The sequence below is a fragment of the Marmota monax genome, unplaced genomic scaffold, assembly GCF_021218885.2.
Source record: "Marmota monax isolate L192 unplaced genomic scaffold, Marmota_monax_Labrador192_F-V1.1 WCK01_AAM20220418_F8-fsc00002, whole genome shotgun sequence".
NCBI lineage: Eukaryota > Metazoa > Chordata > Mammalia > Rodentia > Sciuridae > Marmota > Marmota monax.
In genome coordinates this window covers 32479850-32504288 of record NW_026693571.1, presented here as the reverse complement: position 1 = coordinate 32504288, position 24439 = coordinate 32479850, and the positions used below count along the sequence as shown (strand labels likewise).

Sequence of the window (24439 nt, the reverse complement as noted above, 5' to 3'; positions counted from 1 at the left end):
GGGCGGTCGGTGCACCCGAAAGGCAAACTTTAGCCGGAGAGTAGTTGTATCCTGGCAGGTGATGGCGCCCCCCGCGGCATAGAGGTCCAGCGCCCTCCGCGAGCCTCAGACAAGTTCTTCCGTGGTGTCCGACAGAGAAAGTCCTGATTATTTTGAACATGTTGGTGCGGCTAGCCAAGCTGTCCTGCCCGGGTGAGAGGGAACTCCTGGTGGGGACCAGTGGAGGAAGGTGAAGGAGTTTGGGCAAAACAGACTAGCCCACGCCTCGGGGCTGTAGACACCCCTCCCATCCTACCTCTCGTCTATTTTCTCAGACTAGACTGGGGCAGAGGTCGACGCTGTCTGCCTCTGGAAATGGACCCTGGCTTCCTTCCCTTGGGGTTGCCACAATTGGAAGAATTCATAACTAGGTTAAAGGTCATGGGCAGAGGAAAGTTGTCAACACGGCCCCCTCAGTGGACTTCTGAATTGAATGTTCCCAAATCTTGGTCCTAATGCACATCCCAAAGCTCAGGTGCTATATGTTGCCTTGTTAAGAGTGGGAAAAAATAATATTTGTACAGTTTTTCTTCTTGGTCCTGACCTGACTCGTCTTGCAGTCATCCTAGTCCAGTCTTAAGAATTTGAAGTCAAAAAACATTTATGTACAAGTGTTTGTGTGGATATGTTTTCATTTGTCTTTGAAAACCCTGTTTAACCTGTTTCCCAAAAAGTTGTACCATTTTATATTCCCGCTAGCAGTATGTGAGGTTTTCAATATTTCCACATCCTTGCCAGTACTGTCTTCTTGAATATAACCATCCTAGTGGATGTAAAGTGGTATTTCGTGGTTTTGATTTGCATTTCCCTATGTTCAATGATGTTGAGCATCTTTTAATGTGTTTCTTGGGGAAAACATCTATTCAAATCCTTTGCCCACTTTTTAATTGGTTTATGTGTCTTTTTGTTATTAGATACAAGATTTCTTTGAATAGACTGAAGATATTCTAGATACAAGTCTCTTATCACATATATGATTTACAATTATGCTCTCCCTTGTATGGATTATCTTTTCGTTTTCATTTTTAAAAAATATTTTTAGATGTAGATGGGCATAATAACTTTATTTATTTTTTTAATGTGGTGCTGAAGATCAAATCTAGTGCCTCACACATGCTAGGCAAGTGCTCTACCACAGCCACAACCCCAGGCCACTTTTCACTTTCTTAAGGGTATCCTTAGAAGCACAAAAGTTTTTCATTTTGATGAAATGCAGTTTAATTATTTTTTTCTTTTGTTTGTGCTTTTGGTTGTCATATCAATGATTTACACCAATATTTTATAGTTTTAACTCTTATATTTGAGTCTTTGAACTTCTTTTTGAGTTAATTTTTATACTACCATAATATTCCACCATGCGACCAGCGCACTGGTTTCATTAAAGAGGTTCTTGGCATAAAAGTTAGCTAGTGAGATCAAAATAAACACACAGACTCAATTACCTTTTTCTATGACCAGGTCCTAGACTGCTCTCACCTCTCTGGCTCACACCTCAAACCACCCGGTAGAGCAGCAAGGATTACTCAGGGCTAGCAGGAGAGAGAGGCAGAGCACGCCTGGGAGTGGCCTTTTATTGGAAAACAAGAAATTCAGGGGAAAATTCCATCCAGTGAAGGTCGAGGGGGGCAGCACTCCAAGGTCAGGGTCAGTGATTGGCCTCAGGGTCAGTGGTCAGTCACACCCCCACACAGACAGGCTCTCACACCAGGAGAGGGTGGGGAAAGCTCTGACACAGTTTAGCCAGAGTGCCTCACACCCAATCCGGGAGTTGCCCAATCACGTGTGAGAATGGCTTCCCACACATAATCTTTTAACTTTTTATTTCAAAATAATTTTTAACTTAGATGAGTTGCTAAGATAATACAGAGTTCCCATATACCCTTTGCTAAGCTTAATGTCTTACATAACCATAGAATAATTATCAAAACTGAGAAATTAACATTAATGAAATACTACTAATTAACTACAAACTTTATTCAGATTTCCTTTTTCTGTTCCAGTATTCAGTCCAGAGTACCACCTTGCTTTTACTTGGTCTACTTAATTGTGACAGTCCCTATATTAATTCTTATCTTTCATGACCTTGAGACTTTTATGTATATTTGTCAGGTATTTTGTAGAATGTCTCTCAATCTGAGTTTGTCTTGTGATTTATCTTGATTACAAAGAGGTTAAAGATTTTGAGCATGTATTCTGTAGAAGTGAAGAATCGTTTTCATTGCAGCATATTGATGTATGATACCAATAGGTCTTGCTGGTGATATTTAAACTTGATCACTTGGTTAAAGTCATATTTCTCTACTGTAAAGGTGATATTTTTCTTTTTTAGTATTCTTTCTTGCTAGAAGCTATTCTGTAAGTCCAGCTCACATTCAAAGGGAGGAAAATTAAAGATTTTATGGGCATATCTCAGTTTCTTATACTGTGATATTTCTGTCAAAATCTTTGTTGAAAGGGAATTTATTTGGCATAAGGAATAGGATATACATTTTTCCAAATGGCTTTCATCTATTTTTGACTATTTTTGATAGGCACTAATAAGTGACTATCTCCTCATGATTTGGAATAGCATCTTTATCATATACACATCCTTTTGTGTATTCTACTTCTGAACTCTTTTTATTTGTTCATTATTCAGTCCTTTCTCTTGTTTATTAGATAGTTTTTAAATATCTAAAATTCACAAACTTTGTGACCAAATGCTAACTGAATTGCCTATCTAAGAAAGAATAGAATCTGCTCACATTTGAATCATTTTTTAAGAAGCCATTCAAGCGGGGCTCAGTTTCACATGCCTGGAATCCCAACAGTGGCTCTGGAGGCTGAGACAGGGGGACTGCAAGTTCAAGGCCAGCCTCAGCAATTTAGCAAGCCCCTGAACAACTTAGGGAGAATCTGTCTCAAAATAAAACATTGAAAAAAAAAGTTTGGGGATGTGGTTTAGTTACCCCTGGGTTCAGTCCCCAGTACCAAAACAAACAATAATGATAAAAAAAAAAACCAGTCATTCAGCTTATGTTTTTTCAGTTTACTCCTAACGAGAACTAATTTTAAAAAATAAAATAATGTTCATAATTTTTATACAGCCTATCATTGCTTTCATGCCTTAAAAATTAAGAAAAATTATCTACCTCTCTGTGCTACAAGATGGTCTTCAACTTCTGTTGTACCTCAAATCACTACCCACTATACTATTTATCCCCGGGATAAAGACAAGCGATGGGAAGGTAAGTAATAATTTGTGTAAAATTGTTGAAACTTTTCTAGATACTTTATATCATTTTGCGGAGAGGAATATTTTATTTTTCATGATAATTTAAAATCATCTAATAATATTTTATGGCTTTACGAAGTATGTTATATATTACTACATAGATAAGTAAATATTTAATAAATTTATGATAATCTCAAAGTCAAAAGTTGCTTTATGGAAGCTAACATAAGATATGCGCTGGGATAGAACCTAAGAGAGCATCAAACTTATACAATAATATATGTAGTCTCTTTATGCAAAACAGAGGGAATTTCTATAAGTAACACTAAAGCATAGCAGGTGGTTTGTATACCAGCATGTAATTTCTTGTGATTATTAGGTCATATTAATCTTAATATTAAAATTAATTAATATTAATTTTATTTATTTTTAACAGGAGTGAACATGGAAAGATTTGCAGAAGAAGCAGATGTGGTAATAGTTGGTGCTGGCCCTGCAGGGCTCTCTGCAGCTATTCGTCTAAAGCAATTGGCTGCTGAACATGAAAAGGACATCCGTGTGTGTCTAGTGGAGAAAGCTGCTCAGATAGGTGCTCATACCCTCTCAGGGGCTTGCCTTGATCCCTGTGCTTTTCAGGAACTCTTCCCAGACTGGAAGGAAAGAGGGGTATGAAAAGTTGCTTCTTTTTATAGAGTCTATACTGTATCTCTTTTTCCAAATTACTGGAATAGAAGAACCCTTATCATGTAATTCTTTTAGGGGGTAATTATATACATATGTATAGATGTTTAAATTTGAAAATTGCAAGCATGTTGGCTCTTATCAGAATTATAATATATTGGCTCACTGTGCACTGTGGTGCACACTTATAATCCCAGCAGCTTGGGAGGCTGAGGCAGGAGGATCACGAGTTCAAAGCCAGCCTCAGCAAAATGAGGCGCTAAGCAACTCAGTGAGACTCTTGTCTCTAAATAAAATACAAAATAGGGCTAGGGATGTGGCTCAGTGGTTGGGTGCCCCTGAGTTCAATCCCCAATACCCCCAAAAAAAAAAAAAAAAAATTTTTTTTTTTTTACTCTTATTTTTATATAATGCCTTCTACATATTATATTTATGTACTGGACTTATGGGAAGGCATGATTTGGGAAAGATCCATGAGTATTTGTGCTTTTTTTTATTTTGAGGATTCTTTTAACTTATTTCTATAGATATTTGTATTATTGTTCTTAAAGCATTATATAAAATTTTCTAGAACAATGTTATATCTAAAGCCAAAGAGGATAATGTAATTTTCTAAAGAAATTAGTTGCTGTGTCCTCTCATGACTTACCAAAAAAGCTACAGGTGTGATATACAGAGGACCAAGAGCTAGTTTTACTGCTTTCAAATAAAATTTCTATGAACTTTTTAAAAATCTTACAGTCTCCGTTTTTTAATGCCTATCCTGTTCTAGGGTTAGAATATTCAGTGTCTTTTAATACTCTGGCTGAAGGACAAAATGTTTATAAATTTGGGGCTGGGGATGTAAGTTAGTGGGAGAGCACTTAACTAGCATGTATGAGGCCCTGAGTTTGATCCCCAGCAACACAAAAACAAAACAAAAATCAAAAAAGTGTATAAATATCATCTGTATTCTTTTTATATGGAGTAAATTTCATTTTGCTCTCCTTTAAAAAAGATTGTACTCTTGAAAATAAGAGTAATTTTGCTCAATTAAATATTTGGTTAATATTATAGCAGAAATATCATTGAATTATTATCAGCATGATATCAGTTCTGATAGAAAACATTTTTTGTGTCAGACCCCTTTATTGCTTTGGTACATACACATACACACATGTAGGTACATACACACAAACACATACATATTTGGCAGATGAAATTCATTGCATGTATGTTAATTGCTTTTATCCAAAGGAAAAATAAAACTTTTCTAATTTTTTTTTTCAAAAAGCAAGAAAATTCAACTTGGAGTCAAGCATCTAGGCCAAACTCCTATAGGGACAGGGAAACATAATGTTCACATTGCAAAGATGTTTCCCAGACCCCCAAGAAAGGGGTTTCTGGGATGCAAAACTGGAAAGAGACTTATTTGGTTTTTAAAAAGATGCCCATCCACTCAGAAAGACAGAAAAAGGATTTGCAGTTAAAAGATTTTCAAAGGAAAGCCTGAAAGGAAGGTGAGGGAGGGGATTCCCTTTCCACATTGTGTCAACTAAATTCAAAAGGTAGTTGGTTTTTTGTGGGGGTTTTGTTGTTTTGTTTTTGTTGGGGTTTTTTGCCCTTACAAATTAAAACTAAAAAGTTTTCTTTCTTTTGTTTCTAGGCTCCACTTAACACTCCTGTAACAGAAGACAGATTTGGGATTTTAACAGAGAAATACAGAATTCCTGTGCCAATTCTTCCAGGTAGAAAATAGTTCTAGAACAGAGAAATTCCACACCTGAAAGGAAGTACATTTCATTTAGAGAAATTCCTTCCTTTGCAGATGAGAAAACTGATATTCAGAGATTTGAAATATTTAGCCAAAGATATACAACTAACTGGTGGGAAAGCAGGAGTAAAACCCAGTTCTTTTGACTTCCAGTCTGGAAAAATCATGATAGCCTTGGAAGCCAAGCAGGAATTTTTAGTTTAATGTTTTTAATTTAGTAAATTAGAACTAAATTAAATCAAAATTATAAAAAGTATTGAAATTATGACCATCAAGATAATGTATACATATATGCAGAAGTACAAGTTGATTAGAATTAAAAAGTATATTTAAGTATTAAATTAAAAAGTATATTTTTAAGATGTTTATTAACAAAAAAGTCAGATTTACAAATTAAGCATGTATTTGTAGGTCTTCCAATGAACAATCATGGCAATTACATTGTACGCTTGGGACATTTAGTGAGTTGGATGGGAGAACAAGCAGAGGCCCTTGGTGTTGAAGTGTATCCAGGGTATGCTGCTGCTGAGGTTTGTATAGTCTTGTTTTTAATGTTTGTAGGAAACAATTTCTTTTTCTTCTGTAAATAAACAAAGAATTTTACAGAGGTGAAAATATATTTTAGAAATGGCATAGGAATTAACAATTATAAGATTGAGGAACCTTAAAAAGATCAAATCTGAAAGTACTTGAATTCCAAGTAACTTGAAAATTACTCATCAAGTAATTTTCCAATTTCTGATTAAACACCATAAGGAATGAAAAATACTCTTCTGGGTGTGTAGACTAACCTCTCCCTTATATTGAACAGAAAATACTATTTTATGCTATACAGAACAAATACATATACCCTTTCAAGGACAACTTTCCAATTATATTTATGCCTTGCTGTCTTCTGGCTTAAGTCTAATATAGAACAGGACTGTTATCTTCTTCATACTAGAAACTTCTTCTATTTGTTCCCTGAAAGTAATTTTCTTGGCAACTACATCAAACTGTTGATCCTCATTATGTGTTATTGGGAAAATTATTAAAATCTTCTGCCAACCCAGAAGAATTGTCTCCACAAATTGTTTAAAATAAAAGAAATAGCTTTGTTATTGAATGAACATTAAACCAAGACTGCAAAGAATGTCAAGAAATCTCTCCCTTCTAAAGCAGCAAACAAGATACAATCTGTTACAAAATACATAATAATTGTCATTATTGAAAGGAAGAATAAAAGTTGTGTTCTTTTGATAAGCAGCACATTACTTGGACTCAGGCAACCCAAACTCCCACAGAGACAGAAAGACCTGATGGCATCCTCCTTGATGTTCACATTTCAGAACATCAAAAAGAACCAAAGCCCCAAGGAGACATCCTTGGAATGTAAAACTGTCATTGTGTTTATTTAGATTTTTTTAAAAGACTCCCATATATCTGGGACAGATTAAGCATTTGCAATTAGAGCTTGGCTAGAAGAAATGCTGAAAGGAAAGTGAGGGATGGGGCAGTTTTCTTTGGTGCTGAGAAAAATTCAGATTTTAAAAATTTGTTTTGACCATTATAGTATATAAGTCAAATAAAACACAGATCCCTGTTATACCTGTTGTTACAAATTTGTTTTCCCAGCTGATACATATGCATTTGGTTTTTTGGACCCCAGTGTGGGATTTACATTTCTCCTTATTAGACATTCTTGATTGGGATCAGTGTCAAAATCACAGGTAGGTGATTTGTAGAACCTATGATTTTCACTTTTTGATTATATGCACATACTGAGAATGTCTTGTCTTTCTCCTCTTTTCCTCGTTTTCCCCCCATATCTTTTCCTCAGTTCTTTAATGATTGTTGCCAACAGAAGATTGATCTATTTTCCAGTTTTGTTTTGATACCCTAAACTAGATTTCAGTTCATTTTTTCCCATATCCATTCCTATTAACCCTTGTTTTGCCTTTCTACTCTCCTTTCTTTATAATCTGTCGTTTGTTTCCTCTCTGAAGAAAAATGCTCTTTGGAGAGAAAAGTACAAAATGTGTAATGGAACCAATATAAGGATTATAGAGTGATACTGTTTCTCATTTGCAGAATTACACTTTCGATCTATCTTCCTCCTTCCTTCTTGATCTGAAAATAAACTATAATCACCACTGGGAAGTTTTTACCCTCCTTTTGTTTTTTGGGGTCCCAATTCATTGAAGTTAGGCTTTTCTTCAAAGTTTCTTTCTCTATCCATGTTATTAGCCTCTCATTTCAGATTCTTTACATATGATTTTATATCTGAAGAGAGTCTCTTTTTTAATATTATCAGTTTATTTTACTAACCTCTTTTTGCCTCCTCCTTTTCTTCCTCATCGGGCTTGTGGCATTGCTGTTATTTCCATCAGTATGATTCATGTTCTTTTGTACTCCAGAAGAGAGTACCTCAAAAGCATGTCTCTTTTTTGCCTTAACATTTCAAAGCCTGTGTTTCTATAATCTAGAGAACATGTTCACATTCTAAGAAATCGAAGGCTGTTTACTCTTCCTTTTCAAGGTTAGTATGAATCCTAAAGTGATAACAAATTTGTTTTTGTCATTTTAGATCCTTTTCCATGAGGATGGTAGTGTAAAAGGAATTGCCACTAATGATGTGGGAATACAAAAGGATGGTGCACCAAAGGTAATAGTAACATGGCTACCAAATTGACAAAAAAAGAGAGCACACTCAAACTCAGTAATTAGGTCTTGCTCCAACTATACATTAATTATGTGGGTTTTAGAATATAATTATTAGTATGGAATATTTGTTAAAAAATATAGAAGCAATTTGAGCTCCACATGATTTATGCAAGTAGATATAACAATTAAGAATAACTTTTTAGGGCTGGGGTTGTAGCTTAGTGGTAGAGTGCTTACCTTGCGTGTATGAGGCACTGGGTTTAATTCTCAGCACCATATATAAATAAAATAAAAGTCCATCAACAACTAAAAAAAATATTTAAAAAACAAAATGATTCCTTTAAAAAAAAGAATAATTTTTAAATAGATACAATAATTCATGCAAATATACAAAAAAATACATTTCAAAATTTTTACTTCATTCAGTTGATAAGGCAATCAATAAGATATCACTATCGGTTCAATGAAAATTCAAAACACATACAAGTGTATATAGGTCATCAGTCACCTGCATTGCCACCTCCACAATTTTCATTCCTATGGATAAGAATCATTTATATTATTATCAGTAGGTGAACAATGATAGACTTTGACCTGATTTTAACCATCAAGTCCTTTGGTAGATATAAAACTGGTTGCCTTTCTCTCATTCAAAATGTACAGCTGAATGGTTTTCACATTTTCACAATTTGTGTTTTTGAATCTGAGGAAGAAAAACCATTAGTTTATAGAGTTCTCACCTATAAGGTTCATTGGAAAAGACAAGAAAAAAGTACATTGCTTTCCAATTAGAGCAAAACACAAATTCACATTCTAATTAACTACATATCTGTGCTTTATTATCTGATTTCGCAACTAGATCATAAGCTTCATGAGGACAGAGACGAAATGATCTAATGCCTGGCACCATGCCGGGTACATAATTAGGTCTCAGTAAATGTTTGTTTATGGATAGTTGATACCCCTTTCTACCACTTTTAAAACTAGGACTTTGTCTAGTTTGCTCCAGTAGATCTTCATGCTTCTCATTACTTCTTGCTGAGAAAGCAAATGGGGCAAAGCTTGTAAGTTATACCTATTTCAGGGGTCCTCCTATATAGCAATTTAAGTGGCTACATCAGAATCATCTGAGGTATTAGGGTTCAGCAACTCCTTCAGTAGAGATAAAGAAACTGGGCTTTGGGGATTTGTTTAATATTGGGGACTGAACCCAGAGATGCATTACCACTGAGCTATATCCCTAGCCCATTTTTGCTGAGGTTGGCCTTGAATTTGAAATCCTCCTGTCTGAGCCTCCCAAGTCACTAGAATTATAGGCATGTACCACCATGCCCAGGAAAGAAACTGTTTCTTTTGTTGTTGTTGTTGTTGTTGTTTTGTTTTTTTGTTTTGGTACTGGGATTGAACCCAGGGTGCTTAACCACTGAGCCACATCGCCAGCCCTTTTTATATTTTATTTAGAGACAGAGTCTTACAGAGTTGCTTAGAGCCTCACCAAATAGCTGAGGCAGGCTTTGAACTCTTGATCCTCCTGCCTCAGCCTCCTGAGCCACTGGGATTACAGGCATGCACCACCAGGACTGGCTAAGCAGTTGTTTCTTAAAACATGCACTCAGAAATTCCGAGTCATTGCCAAGTGAACAGACAACTGTTATCTTATAGTAACAAAAGAAAATTGGTTATTTTTCCTACATTATGACAATAATTTATCAATATCAAATAACTCATTAATGGCACAACAAAATTCACACAAATTCTACCATTCTGATATTTCATTTTTTGTGTTCTCATATTTGTTCAAAATGTTTTTGTGTTCTGTGCTTTATATTTATAAAAATATATTTTGTATATTGTATTCATATAGATATGAAAGCATAGAAACGGGGTTTGGTAGCATACATAGTGGTAGGCCAAAGCAGGAGGATCACTTGAGCCCCTGAATTGGAGACTAGCCTGGGCAACATAAGACGACCCCATCTCTTAAAAAAACATATTAACCTAAAAGAACATAGAAGAATGTAATGGATTCTTGGTGTTTGAGACTCAAAATCTAAGTTTTTTAAGTGGAAAAAAAAAAAATCAAGGATTCCTCTGCTTCCTCTATTGTACCATTCTCTGTTTAACCCAGGTTTTCCTCCCTGACATTTTACTGAAACAGCTCGTTAAGAGTCATATACCTTAGCTTGCCAATTCACTAGTCTGTCTTTTCTTACTTCACCTCCTAGTTTATACATCTATTAACATGAATAAACACTTCATAAGAAAAATAAGTTACCAAAAAACATGAAAAATGTTCAAACTCAAGTAACCAAAGATAAGTTAATGATGAAATAATTCTTACCACTGAGACTGAAAATATTTAGAACCTAGGGTATTGATCCTAGCAGTAATTAACATTGAAACAACCTAAATGTTCAACTATTGGAATTTGGTTGAAAACTTGAGAATCTGTTCAAATATTGAAGATAAGTGCTTTATTTGATGTATATTGCTTTAGGCAAATCAGTTTATAATGTGAAAATAATTATAAATTATGTCATTTTAAACCTCTTAATTGTATGACTATATCTGTGCACACATATTCATGCAAACATATGAATAGAAAAGCATTAAGATATATTTCTAAGAGATTTTTTCCTGATTATTTTTTATTTTGTTCAAAAATTTCATTAATAGAGCATCTACCATGTATCAGACATAAATGCAAAATACATTACAAGAGAAAAATGCTCATTGTAGTTCATTTTATAGTAGGAAAAAGCATTTCATGTCATAAAAATTGTTCAGCAAAAAAGAAAAAAAATCAACTGAAGAATTTAACCTGATCCTATAAAAGGATATAAATAAGCTCTCTATAATTTTCTATTCATAGTAATTTTCTGGAATGATTCACAAGAAAGCTATTTAAGTGGGTTTTGCTGCTAGTAGTAAAACTGGAAAATCAGGAACAGTTGGAAAATGACCTTTCCACTTTATATGCATTTGTAGAGGATTTTTTTTTTTTAGCATGAGCATCCTTTATTGTAAAAACAAGACACAAGATATAAAATTTAAATTAGATTCCACTTAAAACAGTATTCTTTGGCAGTTATCAAGAATACAAGCAATGTGTTGGAGAGGATCTGGGGGCGGGGGGAAGGTGTACTCATACATTGCTGCTGGGATTACAAATTGGTGCAACCACTTTGAAAAGCAGTGTGGAGATTCCTCAGAAAACTTAGAATGGAACCACCATTTGACCCAGCTATCCCACTCCTCAGTCTATACCCAAATCAGCATACTGTAGTAACATAGCCACATCAGTGTTTATAGCAGCTGAATCATAATAGCTAAACTGTGGAAGCAACCTAGATGCCCCTCAACAGATAAATGGATAAACTGTGGTATATACACAATGGAATATTACTCAGCATTAAAAGTGAATAAAATTATGGCATTTGCAGGTAAATGTATGGAGTTGGAGAATATTAGGATAAGCTAAGTAAGCCAATCTCAAAAAACTAAAGGCTGGGTGTTTTCTCTGATTAGTAAATGGTGATCTGTGCTGGGGGTGGTGCATGGGAAGAATGGAGGATCTTTGGATTGGGCAAAGGGGACGGGAGGGAGGGGTTAGGGGGTAGGAAAGAGATAGACATCATTACCCTATGTACATGTATGATTGCATGAATGATGCATCTGTACATTGTGTACAACCAGAGAATTGAAATGTTGCACTCCATTTGTGTATCATGAATTGAAATGCATTCTTCTGTCATGTACAACTAAGTAGAAAAATAATAATAATAAAAAACAGTATTCTTAGTTCTGTTCCTATTATATTTTTGCATTGTCTTTTCTATACCTGAGTTAAGACTGAATGGAATGTGTATGTTATATTGTCATTTAACATGATTTTCTTTTTTAGACAACATTTGAGCGGGGACTAGAACTACATGCCAAAGTCACAGTTTTTGCGGAGGGTTGCCATGGACACCTAGCCAAGCAACTATACAAGAAATTTGATTTGAGGGCTAATTGTGATCCCCAAACCTATGGGATTGGACTGAAGGAGGTATCCTGATTTGTTTTTACAATTCTAATTTTGATATGTAGAACTTAACTTTCAATTAAATTTATTTGTATTTTTCATTGACTTGAAACATTCATTAAACTAAAAATACTTGGGATAGTTTTCAAAGGGCTAGAAAATATTATTGATCAAATTATTATCTAAATTATTACATTTTGAAATTGTTTTATCAAGTGATGCTCAAATGAGTCTTGGAAATATTTAAACCTTGATTTTTTTTCATAATAATACCATCTGCCCTAGTAGAATCAGACCTGTTATCCATATGCTGTTGTAGCATAGCCACATTATACAGAGAAGTGTTTATTCAAAATTATAAGGTGAGCCAGGCACAGTAGTGCACAACTATAATCCAAGCTACTTGGGAGCCTGAGGCAGGAGTTTCAAAAGTCTGAAGCCAACTTTTGGCAACTTCAGGACCCTATCTCAAAATAAAAAAAAAAAAAAAGATGGGGTGGGGTGGCTCAGTGGTAGAGCACTCGCCTAGCACTTGCGAGGCCTTGGGTTCAATACTCAGCACCACATAAAAATAAATAAAATAAAGGTATTGTGTCCAACTACAACACACACTCTCTCTCTCTCTCTCTCTCTCTCTCTCTCTCTCTCTCTCTCTATATATATATATATATATATACTTTTTTTTTTTTTAGGCTAGGGTGTTACTCAGTGGTAGAGCACCCCTGGGTTTAATCACCAGTACTAAAAAAAAAAAAAAGTATCATGAAGATAATTTAAAATTTATACAGTACACACCAGGCATAGTATATTGATCTGCAGTCTAAAATTTAATTAGGAAGCAGGCAGGATGGCACACGCCTATAATCCCAGTGGCTCAGGAGGCTGAGGCAGGAGGATTATAGGTTCAAAGCCAGCTTCATTCAGCAGCTTAGTGAGGCCCTAAGCAACTGAGCCAGACCCTGTTTCTAAATAAAAAACATAAAAAGGGCTGGGGATATGACTCAGTGGTTGAGCGTCCCTAGATTAAATCCTAAGTCCAAAAAAATACAGAGAATAACTCATGTATTATAAACGGATCTCAAGTGTGCAGCCCCAATAATTTTAACACAGTAAACACATTCATATAACTTGTCACCTAGGTGGAAACAGAGAACATTACCAGCACCCCAGAAGTTTCCCTCATCCTTTCACTGGTGTTTTCTATAATCACACAAAAGTTTGGCCAGTTTGAAACTCTAATGTCTTAAAAAGCGTTCATAATTTTTTAAAATATTTATTTATTTTTTAGTTGTAGTTGGGCACAATACCTTTATTTTTATGTGGTGCTGAGGATCGAACCCAGGGCCTTACGTGTACCAAGCCAGTGCTCTACCACTGAACCACAGCCCCAGCCCAAAAGGGTTAATAATTTTTCCAACTCATTTCTTTACTCAGATTCAACATGCTACAAATTGGGTTGGGGTTATGGCTCAGTGGTAGAGCGCTTGCCTAGCATGTGTGAGGCACTGAGTTCGAGTCTTAGCACCACATAAAAATAAATAAATAAATAAATATGCTACAAATTGATATAATTCTTTGATATATGAAGTAGTTTTTTGTTACACATTATAGTTTTTGTTATAATTAATACTGTAGGAACATTTTGAATTTTCGTTTTTTAGTTATGGATTATTGATGAAAAGAAGTGGAAACCTGGGAGAGTGGATCACACAGTTGGATGGCCCTTGGACAGGCATACCTACGGAGGCTCTTTCCTCTATCATTTAAATGAAGGTGAACCCCTCGTAGCTCTTGGTTTTGTGGTAAGTTATATCCCCATTACAGAAAAAAAATGGTAGAGTTATAGGATCATCAGTTTTGTAAAGCAAGGGTTTTGAATCGGGAAATATAAAATGCTTTTCATTTAAATCTTGTTTTTCAATTTTACCAATATGTAAAGTGCTTATCACTATCATAAAAATCAATGGACTTAGAAACACACATATAATAATAGCAGCTACTACATTCCAGGCACCATGCTAGACACTTTACTGATATTACTAACTTTCCTAAGAGTCCTGTGAAGTAAGCATATCCTTAGAGTTTATGAGAAAGCTGAAGTCCAAACAAGTTAAACGGTTTTTTCCAAGTACACCAAATGATGGAAGCAGGATTCATGCGTGAAGTTATCTGCCTTCAAAGCCCATTTCCACTATGGCATGCTGCCACCAAATATGAAATCAAACTGGATTTGAACCTACAACTTTTTAAAAATATAAGTAGCTTCTTCTTTCTTGACCACCTACATCTTTGCAGTAAATTACATCATGAACATTTCAAGGAAAAGAGAAGTAAGAGTTTCTATACTTTGCATCTGGTGGCAATCTTATAGTTTAGTGTCATGGGTAGGATTGTACATAACACATTGTTAAATTTATGCATATAGGGCTGGGGATGTGGCTCAAGCGGTAGCGTGCTCGCCTGGCATGAGTGCGGCCCGGGTTCGATCCTCAGCATCACATACAAAGATGTTGTGTCCGCCGAAAACTAAAAAATAAATATTAAAAAAATTCTCTCTCTCTCTCATCTCATCTCTCTCTCTTTAAAAAAAAAATAAAAATAAAAAAATAAATTTATGCATATAGGTGTTTTTACCTCTGGTCAAGTGTTCAGTGCATCACCTTTGGATATTGATTCTATTTATTTAATCTAACCAAAGAAAAACGGGGTAGTTAGTAATTCCAGCACTTTAGTAATGCCTTGTAAAATGTAACCTATATCCCTTATTCTTTTTTTACTAAATGTAGTTTACATCCTTTTTCTTCATTTTTACCCTAGTAGTACTGTAGTAGTGGATTATTAGTTGACTCCTAGAGTTGGTATTGATAAATGAATAATAAATAATTACAACTCCTTTTTTTTTTTTTTTTTTTTTTTTAAGAAATAAGACATGTATTTTTTTTTTTAAAGAGAGAGAGAGAGACAGAGAATTTTTAATATTTATTTTTTAGTTTTCGGCAGACACAACATCTTTGTTTGTATGTGGTGCTGAGGATCGAACCCGGGCCGCACGCATGCCAGGCGAGCGCGCTACCGCTTGAGCCACATCCCCAGCCCTACAACTCCTTTTGTAAAAGCATAATCTGAGATACCTATAGATATTTTTCATATTGGACTTTTATTTCCAGAGCAGTGATTTGTTAATATGCTCCAAATTTTTTAAGTTTTGCTGATTATAAACACATGGTAACCTTTTGTCTATGCTTTCTTTTCCACACAGATTTTATAATCACTTGTTTAAATTTGCATTATTGTATATGTTTCTACAGATACTTTGCATGTGAGAAATTTAACATATTTATTTGCTTATAAATAGTCAAATTTAAATGTACACATTTTAAGGTTGGTCTAGACTATCAAAATCCATACCTGAGTCCATTCAGAGAATTCCAAAGGTGGAAACACCATCCCAGCATTCAGCCAACATTGGAAGGTGGAAAAAGAATTGCCTATGGAGCCAGAGCTCTCAATGAAGGTGGCTTTCAGGTAACTCTTCCAATTGGTTTTTCCTTATTTATGTATTATCAATTCCAAATTGGTGTTTATAAAACCATGTACATGGTGATTAAATTGTATACTATGAATTTAATTTTAAGAATATGTTGATCTCTAGAGATTCATGAGGGTCTTGTCAGTTTATTGTCAACCACAAAGTGATAACTCTGTGACACATGATATTTCCATTGTCCTTAACTGCCAGGAAACTCGAAGGCAAATTTAATTTTCAGCAACCTTAATCTTAACCTTAACTCCCCTATTTTATATGTCTGAAATAAATCATTTCAAATATAGTTAATGTATCAATAATATACTAAACAATGAAATAAGATCTAGATGGCTGTGATTAAAACCATTATTATTATTGTGAAAATAGTATTAGACAAGTCAGATGCTCTAAAAACCAGCTCTAAAACTTACCAAATGATTTTGACCAAGTTAATTTCTCTGGCCATAAGGGATCGTATGTAAAAATAAAGATGATCCCTTCTGTCTCTAATGTTCTAAGAATCTAACACTATTTTGGAAACTGGATTTTTAAAATTTATTATAAAATAAACAGATAATAGAAAAATGGGAGAAGAGGGTTGGCTTAACCTTAAAATGAAGCTCTAAATGCTTTATTACTGTAACAATAATTGAAAAGTAAAATCATTATGTATATTATAAACATAATCACTAAAATCTTAACACTGTCTTTAAGTTCTGCTATGGGATTACTCTCATTAGGTGTTTTTGTTTCAGGAGTAGTAATTCATTTGCTAGACATATTTATTGATTTGCATAACTCTTTTCAAGCCTACTGAATTCCTTTAAATAATGTTCATATTGTCTATTAATCTAATTCTGCTGTGTAATTTATAATATAAAGATCTCAGTATACAAATTTTCATTTAAAAACATTGCCTAATGTACTTAAATATCTCAAATGATTTGCAGATTAGTAGAAAGCGATGACTACAAACAAGCACTTTTTACCTGAATATACTCACTTAATCAAAGATTCAAATACTTATTCCCACTAAGTTTTTGGAAAATCTTGAGAGACAGTAATTAGAAACATTGTATTAATTATTTTGAGCTAAGAAATATTGTCCAACATTTTTCAGCATGTCTTTTCCTTTGTCCCTCACTTCCTAACATGATGTCCAGCTTTCAGTAAAACTGCCCCCCAGGATAGTGTCCTCCCAGAACTTAAAAATAAACACATCCCGCCTCCACCCTGCTGTAACATTTTTGTTCATGGGATTTAAGCCCCCAGTTTCAAAGAACTTAAACTAACAATATATGTCCTTCACACGTTTCTAGCTCTTAAATAAGCATCAAAAAGGTCACCACCTCATTTAAGAAAAACATTGGCATTATCCAAGTCCCTAACCATTATCTGTTTTCAGCTGGTAGCATTCCAAAAAGCACTTTTTCTCCACTGCTTTGTGATCCTAATTCATTGCTATTCTGTGGTTCTAATATTGAGTTTGGTCTGAGGAACAGTCATGAATTTATTACCCACAAAAACTATGAAAGGTCTTGGGCTCTGATACTTACCTTTTACCAGCATTCCTTCTATCCATAAGTTTTGCTTCTTCCGTATCCTTAGACATTTGTCATTGATAGGAGGTATGACACAGAGCCTTCACCGTGTCGTAGTCTTTGGTTGGTTGGTTGGTACTGGGGATGCTTTACCACTGAGATACATCCCCAGGCCTTTTTATTTATTTATTTTTATTTTGATACAGCGTCTCACTAAGTTGTTGAGGCTGACCCCAAAATTTTTTGATTCTCCTGCCTCAGCTTCCCAAGTTACTAGAATTACAGGCATGTGCCACCATGCCAGACCTTACCATGTCTCTTTTGCAGCTGGTGGCAGTGGTTTCCCTGTTAACCACCTCTTCAAGTCTGTCTCAGCATTATTAGCCAAACTTTTACCACCTCATCACTTTCTCAACAAAAGCCCATGGCTTAATTTAGGAAGCCCTTGGAGAACAAAAATACAGAAAGGAAGAATAATTCTGCATTGGTTCTCTCTTTCCTTTTTAAACTATGGAGTACATTTTCCCATGTACCCATCATTATTTCAACTGCTACACTTGTGAGCAGCATATACTCTTCTGTTAACTAAACAGTCCCCTATTGACTAAAAATATTGCCACACTTTATTACATTATTCTTTTTTTAATCCATAATGTATACTGGCCAGGCATAGTAGTACATGCCTATATTCCCAGAGGGTCAAGAGGCTGAGGCAGGAGGATCTCAAATTCAAAGCCACCTTCAGAAACTTAGCAAGACCCTAGCCAATTTAAGTGAGACCCTGTCTCAAAATAAAAAAGGGTTGAGGATGTAGCTCAGTGGTAAATTGCCCCTGGTTTAGTCCCCAGTAAACCTCTCATCCCCACAGGTTAAAAAAAAAAAAAAAAAAAATATACTGGAGTTCAAATACGTGTCTTAAAATTTTGGAGGGCTGGGTTGTAGCTCAGTGGAAAAGTGCTTACCTATCATGGGAGGCACTGGGTTCGATTCTCAGCATCACATACAAATAAATAATATAAAGGCCCATCAACAACTAAAAATTATTTTTAAAAAAATTTTTTTAGAAATTCAGCTCATTAAGTTAATCAAAATATATTGTTTAGCCTAGCTGTAGTGCTAACATAATTATATCACAGATTTCCATCCCTAGATATCAAACTGAAATAAAAAGGATAAAAATTTCTTCTAAATCATGTATTTTCCCAGAATATATGTAAAAGCAAATCACAACTTAGAATGTAGTCATCCAGGTTTAAAGAACATTTATAACTGTGACATAGATATGTATAAATAAAATCATTTTAAAACATGTTTCTATCTTAAATCTGTCCTGAAAGGAAAGGAAAAACTTTTTAACAGAAAAACAGCAATAGTCCTAGTCCTCACTCTTAGGGAAGGCAAATGAAAACTGCCCTTGCTCTATTTCTTTACCTTCTTGCATTCATTTTCATTTATTTATTTTCAACCTTTCCCTATAGCTGTAGAAGTCTTTGGCGTGTTCAGTTTTGCCTAATTTGCTCTAACAGTATATTCTGAACCTTTTTTCCCCAGTCTATACCAAAACTCACCTTTCCTGGTGGTTTACTAATTGGTTGTAGCCCTGGCTTCTTGAATGTTCCCAAGATCAAAGGTACCCATACTGCAATGAAAAGTGGAAGTTTGGCAGCAGAATCAATTTTTAATCAACTAACTAGTGAAAATCTCCAATCAAAGACAATAGGTAAGAAATTCCTACTACAGGAAATAGTTTTGTCAGGTTATGTGTGTTATAGTTAACCTTAAAGATGTATACTGTATCTGTTCCTTTGTGAACAGTATTAAGGTATATGCTATACAAAAAATAATAATAATAATATATATATATATATATATATATATACACACACACACACACACATTCTTAGTACTTACTGTCAAGAGAACTTTAAAACAATGTTGTTTTCTTCATATCAAAAGTATAATAATTATCAGGCATGGTGGTATATGCCTGTAATCCCAGCAACTCTAGAGGCTGAAGGAGTATACCAAGTTTGAGGCCAACCTCCACAATTTAGCAAGCCTTGTCTCAAAATAAAAATAAAAAGTGAGGATGCACTCAATGGTAGAGTGCCCCTGGGCTTAGTCTCCTATGTAGCAAAAAAAAAAAAAAAAAATAGTACCAGTGGTGTCCCCAGAATCTATTCCAGGTTTGACAATACTGCATTTACACTGCATACATGTAAGGCACACACTACTAACGCACAAATACCAGCGTGCATTCCTTAGAAAACACTGAAAGCACAGGCATATATATGACCCTTCTAATGTAGTAGAGAAGAACAGCCAGCACTCACACCTCAGTAAACCCTTTATCTAAATAGACCCTCAAGGGATTCTGTTTTTCTCAAAACCAAAGTTACCCTGCCCCTCTAACTTCACCTTTTATCACTCTCCATTCCAGCCACATGGGCCTCTTTGTAATTCCTGAAACATGCCATGCTTGCTCTTATCTTAAGGTCTTTGCTCATAACTTGCTCCCTCATTCATCCTTTACCTTTGTTCAAACTTCACTCTAGTGACCCTCTCTTGCCCACAACAGTTAATCTGCAATATGTAGCACTCCCATCCCCACCCCCAACACTTTTCTTCAGCATTTCCCACCTTTTGGCATACTATATCATTTACTTATTTATACTTTTTACACTTTCCACTTAGATGAAAACTCCAAGAGAGCAAGGACTTCGTTCATTTTGAATCCTAAAGACCTGGCACCCAGTACAGTAACTGGATAACTTGATAATAGCTTTATTCCTTAAAATCACAGATAACAAATGTTCCATGAGTTAGAATTAACACAACTTGGGGGATGGGAGGTTACAGTTCAGTGGTAGAGTAATTACCTAGCATGAACACTGTAGAAAATTAAAAACTATGCAGCTTGGTTATGCCTTCAAATGTCTTTGTAGGAATGGAGGCCTTGCATGTGGGAGTGGAAGGGGATGAGGTACAACACAGAAAAGTTAAGTCAGAAATGGAATGGTTGGGTAGAAATTTTTCCTAATGTTTTTGTCAAGTATTGTTCCTTATTGGACCACCAGCCATACTTCAACTGTATCATATACCCATAATACCAAACATAGTACTAGAGCCTGTGTATCACAAAAGGCAAGGAATAAAGCCTGTGAGAAAAGGGAGTGAAGCGAGGACAGGAAACAATAACTGAAAAAAGCATAGTCACTGTGGAGTTCATGAAAGACAATGAGAAGAATCAATTGTCTTCTTAAATCCTAAAAGTAGTGTACCATATTTTAGGTATTACAATTTCCTAGAGCTACCATAGCAAAGTACCCTAAACTAGGTAACTTAAAACAACAATTTATTCTTTCCAAGTTCTGTAAGCTAGAAGCACAAAATCAAGGATTAACAGGAATATTGCCTATCTGAAGTCTCTGTAGAGGAATCTTATCTTGCCTTCCCAATTTCTGGTAGCCTTAAACATTCCTTGGCTTCTGGCAATTTAGTCTCTGTCTCCATCTTTTTAAAAGAACACTGGTCATATTGGATTAGGGACCCATTCTACTCCAGGAAGCCTTAATTACATCTGGAACCACGCTATTATAAAGTGAAAGTCTTAAATTTTGGAGTTTAGGACTTCAAAATACATTTTCACATGGAAATATTTCAATCCAGACACAGTTGGTATTTTCCGTGATGAACTATAGAAATTTTCACTTACAGGTAGCATGAACTTTTTAAGTTTTCTTCTCAGTTTTGCTGAATTTTCAAACTAATTTTCTTTACTACCAGTGTTAAGTATTCAGGGTTGGGACTGTAGCTCAATTGTAGAGTACTTGCCTGTCATAAGCAAAGACCTGGATTTGATCCCCAGCACCCACAAACAATAATAATAAAAAGCAAATGTTTACTGTCAACAAACATGTATATCAAATTATTATCTTTTGGGAAGATTCCAACATTTAAAAATTACTTATGACTTACTAATCAGATATTTCATTATCAAAATACCTTAATAGAGTATTTTATGCAGCTTAAGGCTGTTTTACAGTTAACATTTCATGTTTTTCATGAAAGGACTCCATGTAACCGAGTATGAGGACAATTTGAAGAAATCTTGGGTGTGGAAAGAGCTGTATTCTGTTAGAAATATAAGACCTTCCTGCCATGGAGCATTGGGTTTATATGGAGGGATGATTTACACTGGAATATTTTACTGGATATTGAGAGGAATGGAACCATGGACCCTAAAACATAAAGGTAATTCAAACATTTTAAATGTCAATGTTATAATCTTTAAAAGCTTATAAATGGGATCTATTAATTAATGGAGAAAAAGACCTTATCTTTTCATGTTTTATAAGCTTGCTTGCTTAGAGAAATTATAATTGCTGTCTTTCTTTTTTTTTTTTTTTTTAATATTTTTTTTAGTTGTAGATGGACACAACATCTTTATTTTATTTTTATGTGGTGCCGAGGATCAAACCCAATGCCTCACATGTGCTAGGCAAGCGCTCTACCACTGAGCTAGAACCCCAGATCAATCACAATTAATTCTTAAGATTCTTTTTTTTTTAAGAGAGAGAGAGAGAGACAGAATTTTAATATTTGGGTTTTTTTTAGTTATTGGCGGACACAACATCTTTGTTTGTATGTGGTGCTGAGGATCGAACGCGGGCCGCACGCATGCCAGGCAAGCGCGCTACCGCTTGAGCCACATCCCCAGCCCCATAATTGCTGTCTTTCAAAGATCTGTAACTAGAGGATTAAAGCCATATTTCTTTGGCGTATTTTCAGGTTTTTATAATGTTAAGAAAGTACTTGAGGGTGAGAAGGGGTGCAGTTCAGTGTTAAGAACACTTGCCTACCTTGTACAAGGCACTGATGAAGAGGTAGAAATGTAGGGAGGGTTGGAGATAAAGCTCAGTGGTAGAGGGTGTGCTTAGCCTGGGTTCAATCCCCAGCATCAAAAAACATACATATACTTGAAAACTGTTGTTATGTTAAACATTTTTCTGAAAATTGTTGAAGGTTCTGATTCTGATCAGCTTAAGCCAGCCAAAGATTGCACACCTATTGAATATCCAAAACCTGATGGACAGATCAGTTTTGATCTCTTGTCATCTGTGGCTTTAAGTGGTACTAATCATGAACATGACCAGCCAGCACATTTAACTTTAAAGGATGACAGCATACCTGTAAACAGAAATCTATCAATATATGATGGGCCTGAGCAGCGATTCTGCCCTGCAGGTAATAATTTCCTTCCATTCCTAAATATTAATAGATATCTGCTTCAAATATTTTAGAAATGATTCCATTTAGGAATTATTTATTTCCATTGCTTGGAGATTGTTGTTATGACCACTATATTCAGCTCTTTTTAGGAAATTCATACCTAAATGAGTTTGCAATTAGCATTAATAGTTAACAATGATAAAATAATAGGGAATTTTGGTTAAACCTAATTCAGATGACATTTCTCCAGAAATGTCAGACCAAGATAAGGATTATGGAACACAAAATAACCACCTCTGCTCTTGTAACAAAGAACAGTTATTAAAAAGTTACTTTTGTCATGGAAGCTCCTGTGTGCACACACATGCTAGAGTAGGTTACTGAGTTCAAGAGTGGTCCTAAACTTTAAATTCACCATGAATATGATATCTTCTTACTGCTTTCAGCTAAGATTAAACTAATCCAAACCAGGTCTCAAATGCTATGGTAGAACCAACAGTATACAGATATGTGAAAATAAATACATTCTCAAGTGAAATTAGAATGTAAGCAAGCCCTTCGAATGCAAGGACCTTTTTTAGACTTTTTTTTTTTTTTTTTAAGAAATCAGGTTATCACTGTGGGGTTATAAACTCCCTGAGGACAAGAGGTGGATTTCTTTTATTAGCTATAGCATGGGTGTGTGTGCGTTTGTGTACCTCAAAGATGGCTAAGTACCAAAGACCCTTGTTAGACTCACCCAGTCAGTACTGCTCTACTTCATTTTATTATATACATTTATAAACTAACAGCAGCCTGCAGCACACACCAAGATTGTCATTATATAATGACAGAAAACAACTTCTAAGGTTTCTGTAGATGAGGATTTTTAATTCTACTGTTGATCAGGGCATGGTGACATACCCCTGTTATACTAGCTACTCAGGAGGCTGAGGAAAGAAGATCACAAGTTCAAAACCAGTCTAGGCAACTTAGCAAGACCATGTCAAAATTTAAAAAAAAAGAAAAATTTAAAGTGCTAAGGATATACCGCTTAGAGAGTGCTCGTCAAGCATATGCAAGGCCCAAGGTTTAATCCCTAGTACCACCCCATTAACATTATTCATTTTTACTTTCAGGAGTTTATGAATTTGTACCTTTGGAACAAGGTGATGGATTTCGGTTACAGATAAATGCTCAGAACTGTGTGCACTGTAAAACATGTGATATTAAAGATCCAAGTCAGAATATTAACTGGGTGGTGCCCGAAGGTGGAGGAGGACCAGCTTATAATGGAATGTAAACTGCAATTTATTTCATTTCAGGCACATTTACATTTAAAATGTATAGCAAACTAACATTAAAATATTTAGAAGTTAACAAGTATCCTTCACAAAATAACTATTGGTGAAATTAATGTTTTATATCTATGTAAAATTATCCCATAAAAATTATGAAACATTTTCCTCTTACAATAAAACTAAAAATTATGTAGCATTTACTTACCTCTTTGATTGTTCAAGATTTCAGCACCAACAGCAAAATGCCTTATTGGGCTTTACTATACAGTTGATTTACCAAATTTAAATCTTCAAATATAAAAATGAATATACATTCTAGACCAGGGATTAGCATCTAACTCAGCACTTACTATGAATAAAGTTTTACTGAACCAGCCATGCCCATCGGTTATACACTGTCTTGAGTTATAACTACAGAACTGAGTAATTGTGACAGACTAGATGGTGACTGTAAAAATTTTACTATCTGGCCCTTCACAGAAAAACTGCCAAATCCTATGTGT

The 24439-nt window shown here is 35.0% G+C and overlaps 1 protein-coding gene across 1 annotated transcript; it reads left to right on the top strand.

The window, feature by feature from the left end:
• Positions 1–11: 11 nt before the first annotated feature.
• Etfdh (electron transfer flavoprotein dehydrogenase) lies at positions 12–24312 on the top strand. The gene is made up of 13 exons (XM_046458837.2): positions 12–192; positions 3126–3266; positions 3690–3919; positions 5580–5661; positions 6099–6217; positions 8254–8331; positions 12235–12381; positions 14019–14159; positions 15739–15882; positions 18976–19144; positions 21496–21678; positions 22450–22671; positions 23775–24312. Exons 1-13 carry the CDS (start codon positions 159–161, stop codon positions 23936–23938), a joined length of 1854 nt encoding a protein of 617 aa, XP_046314793.1. The 5' UTR covers positions 12–158; the 3' UTR covers positions 23939–24312.
• The last annotated feature ends 127 nt before the right edge of the window (positions 24313–24439 follow it).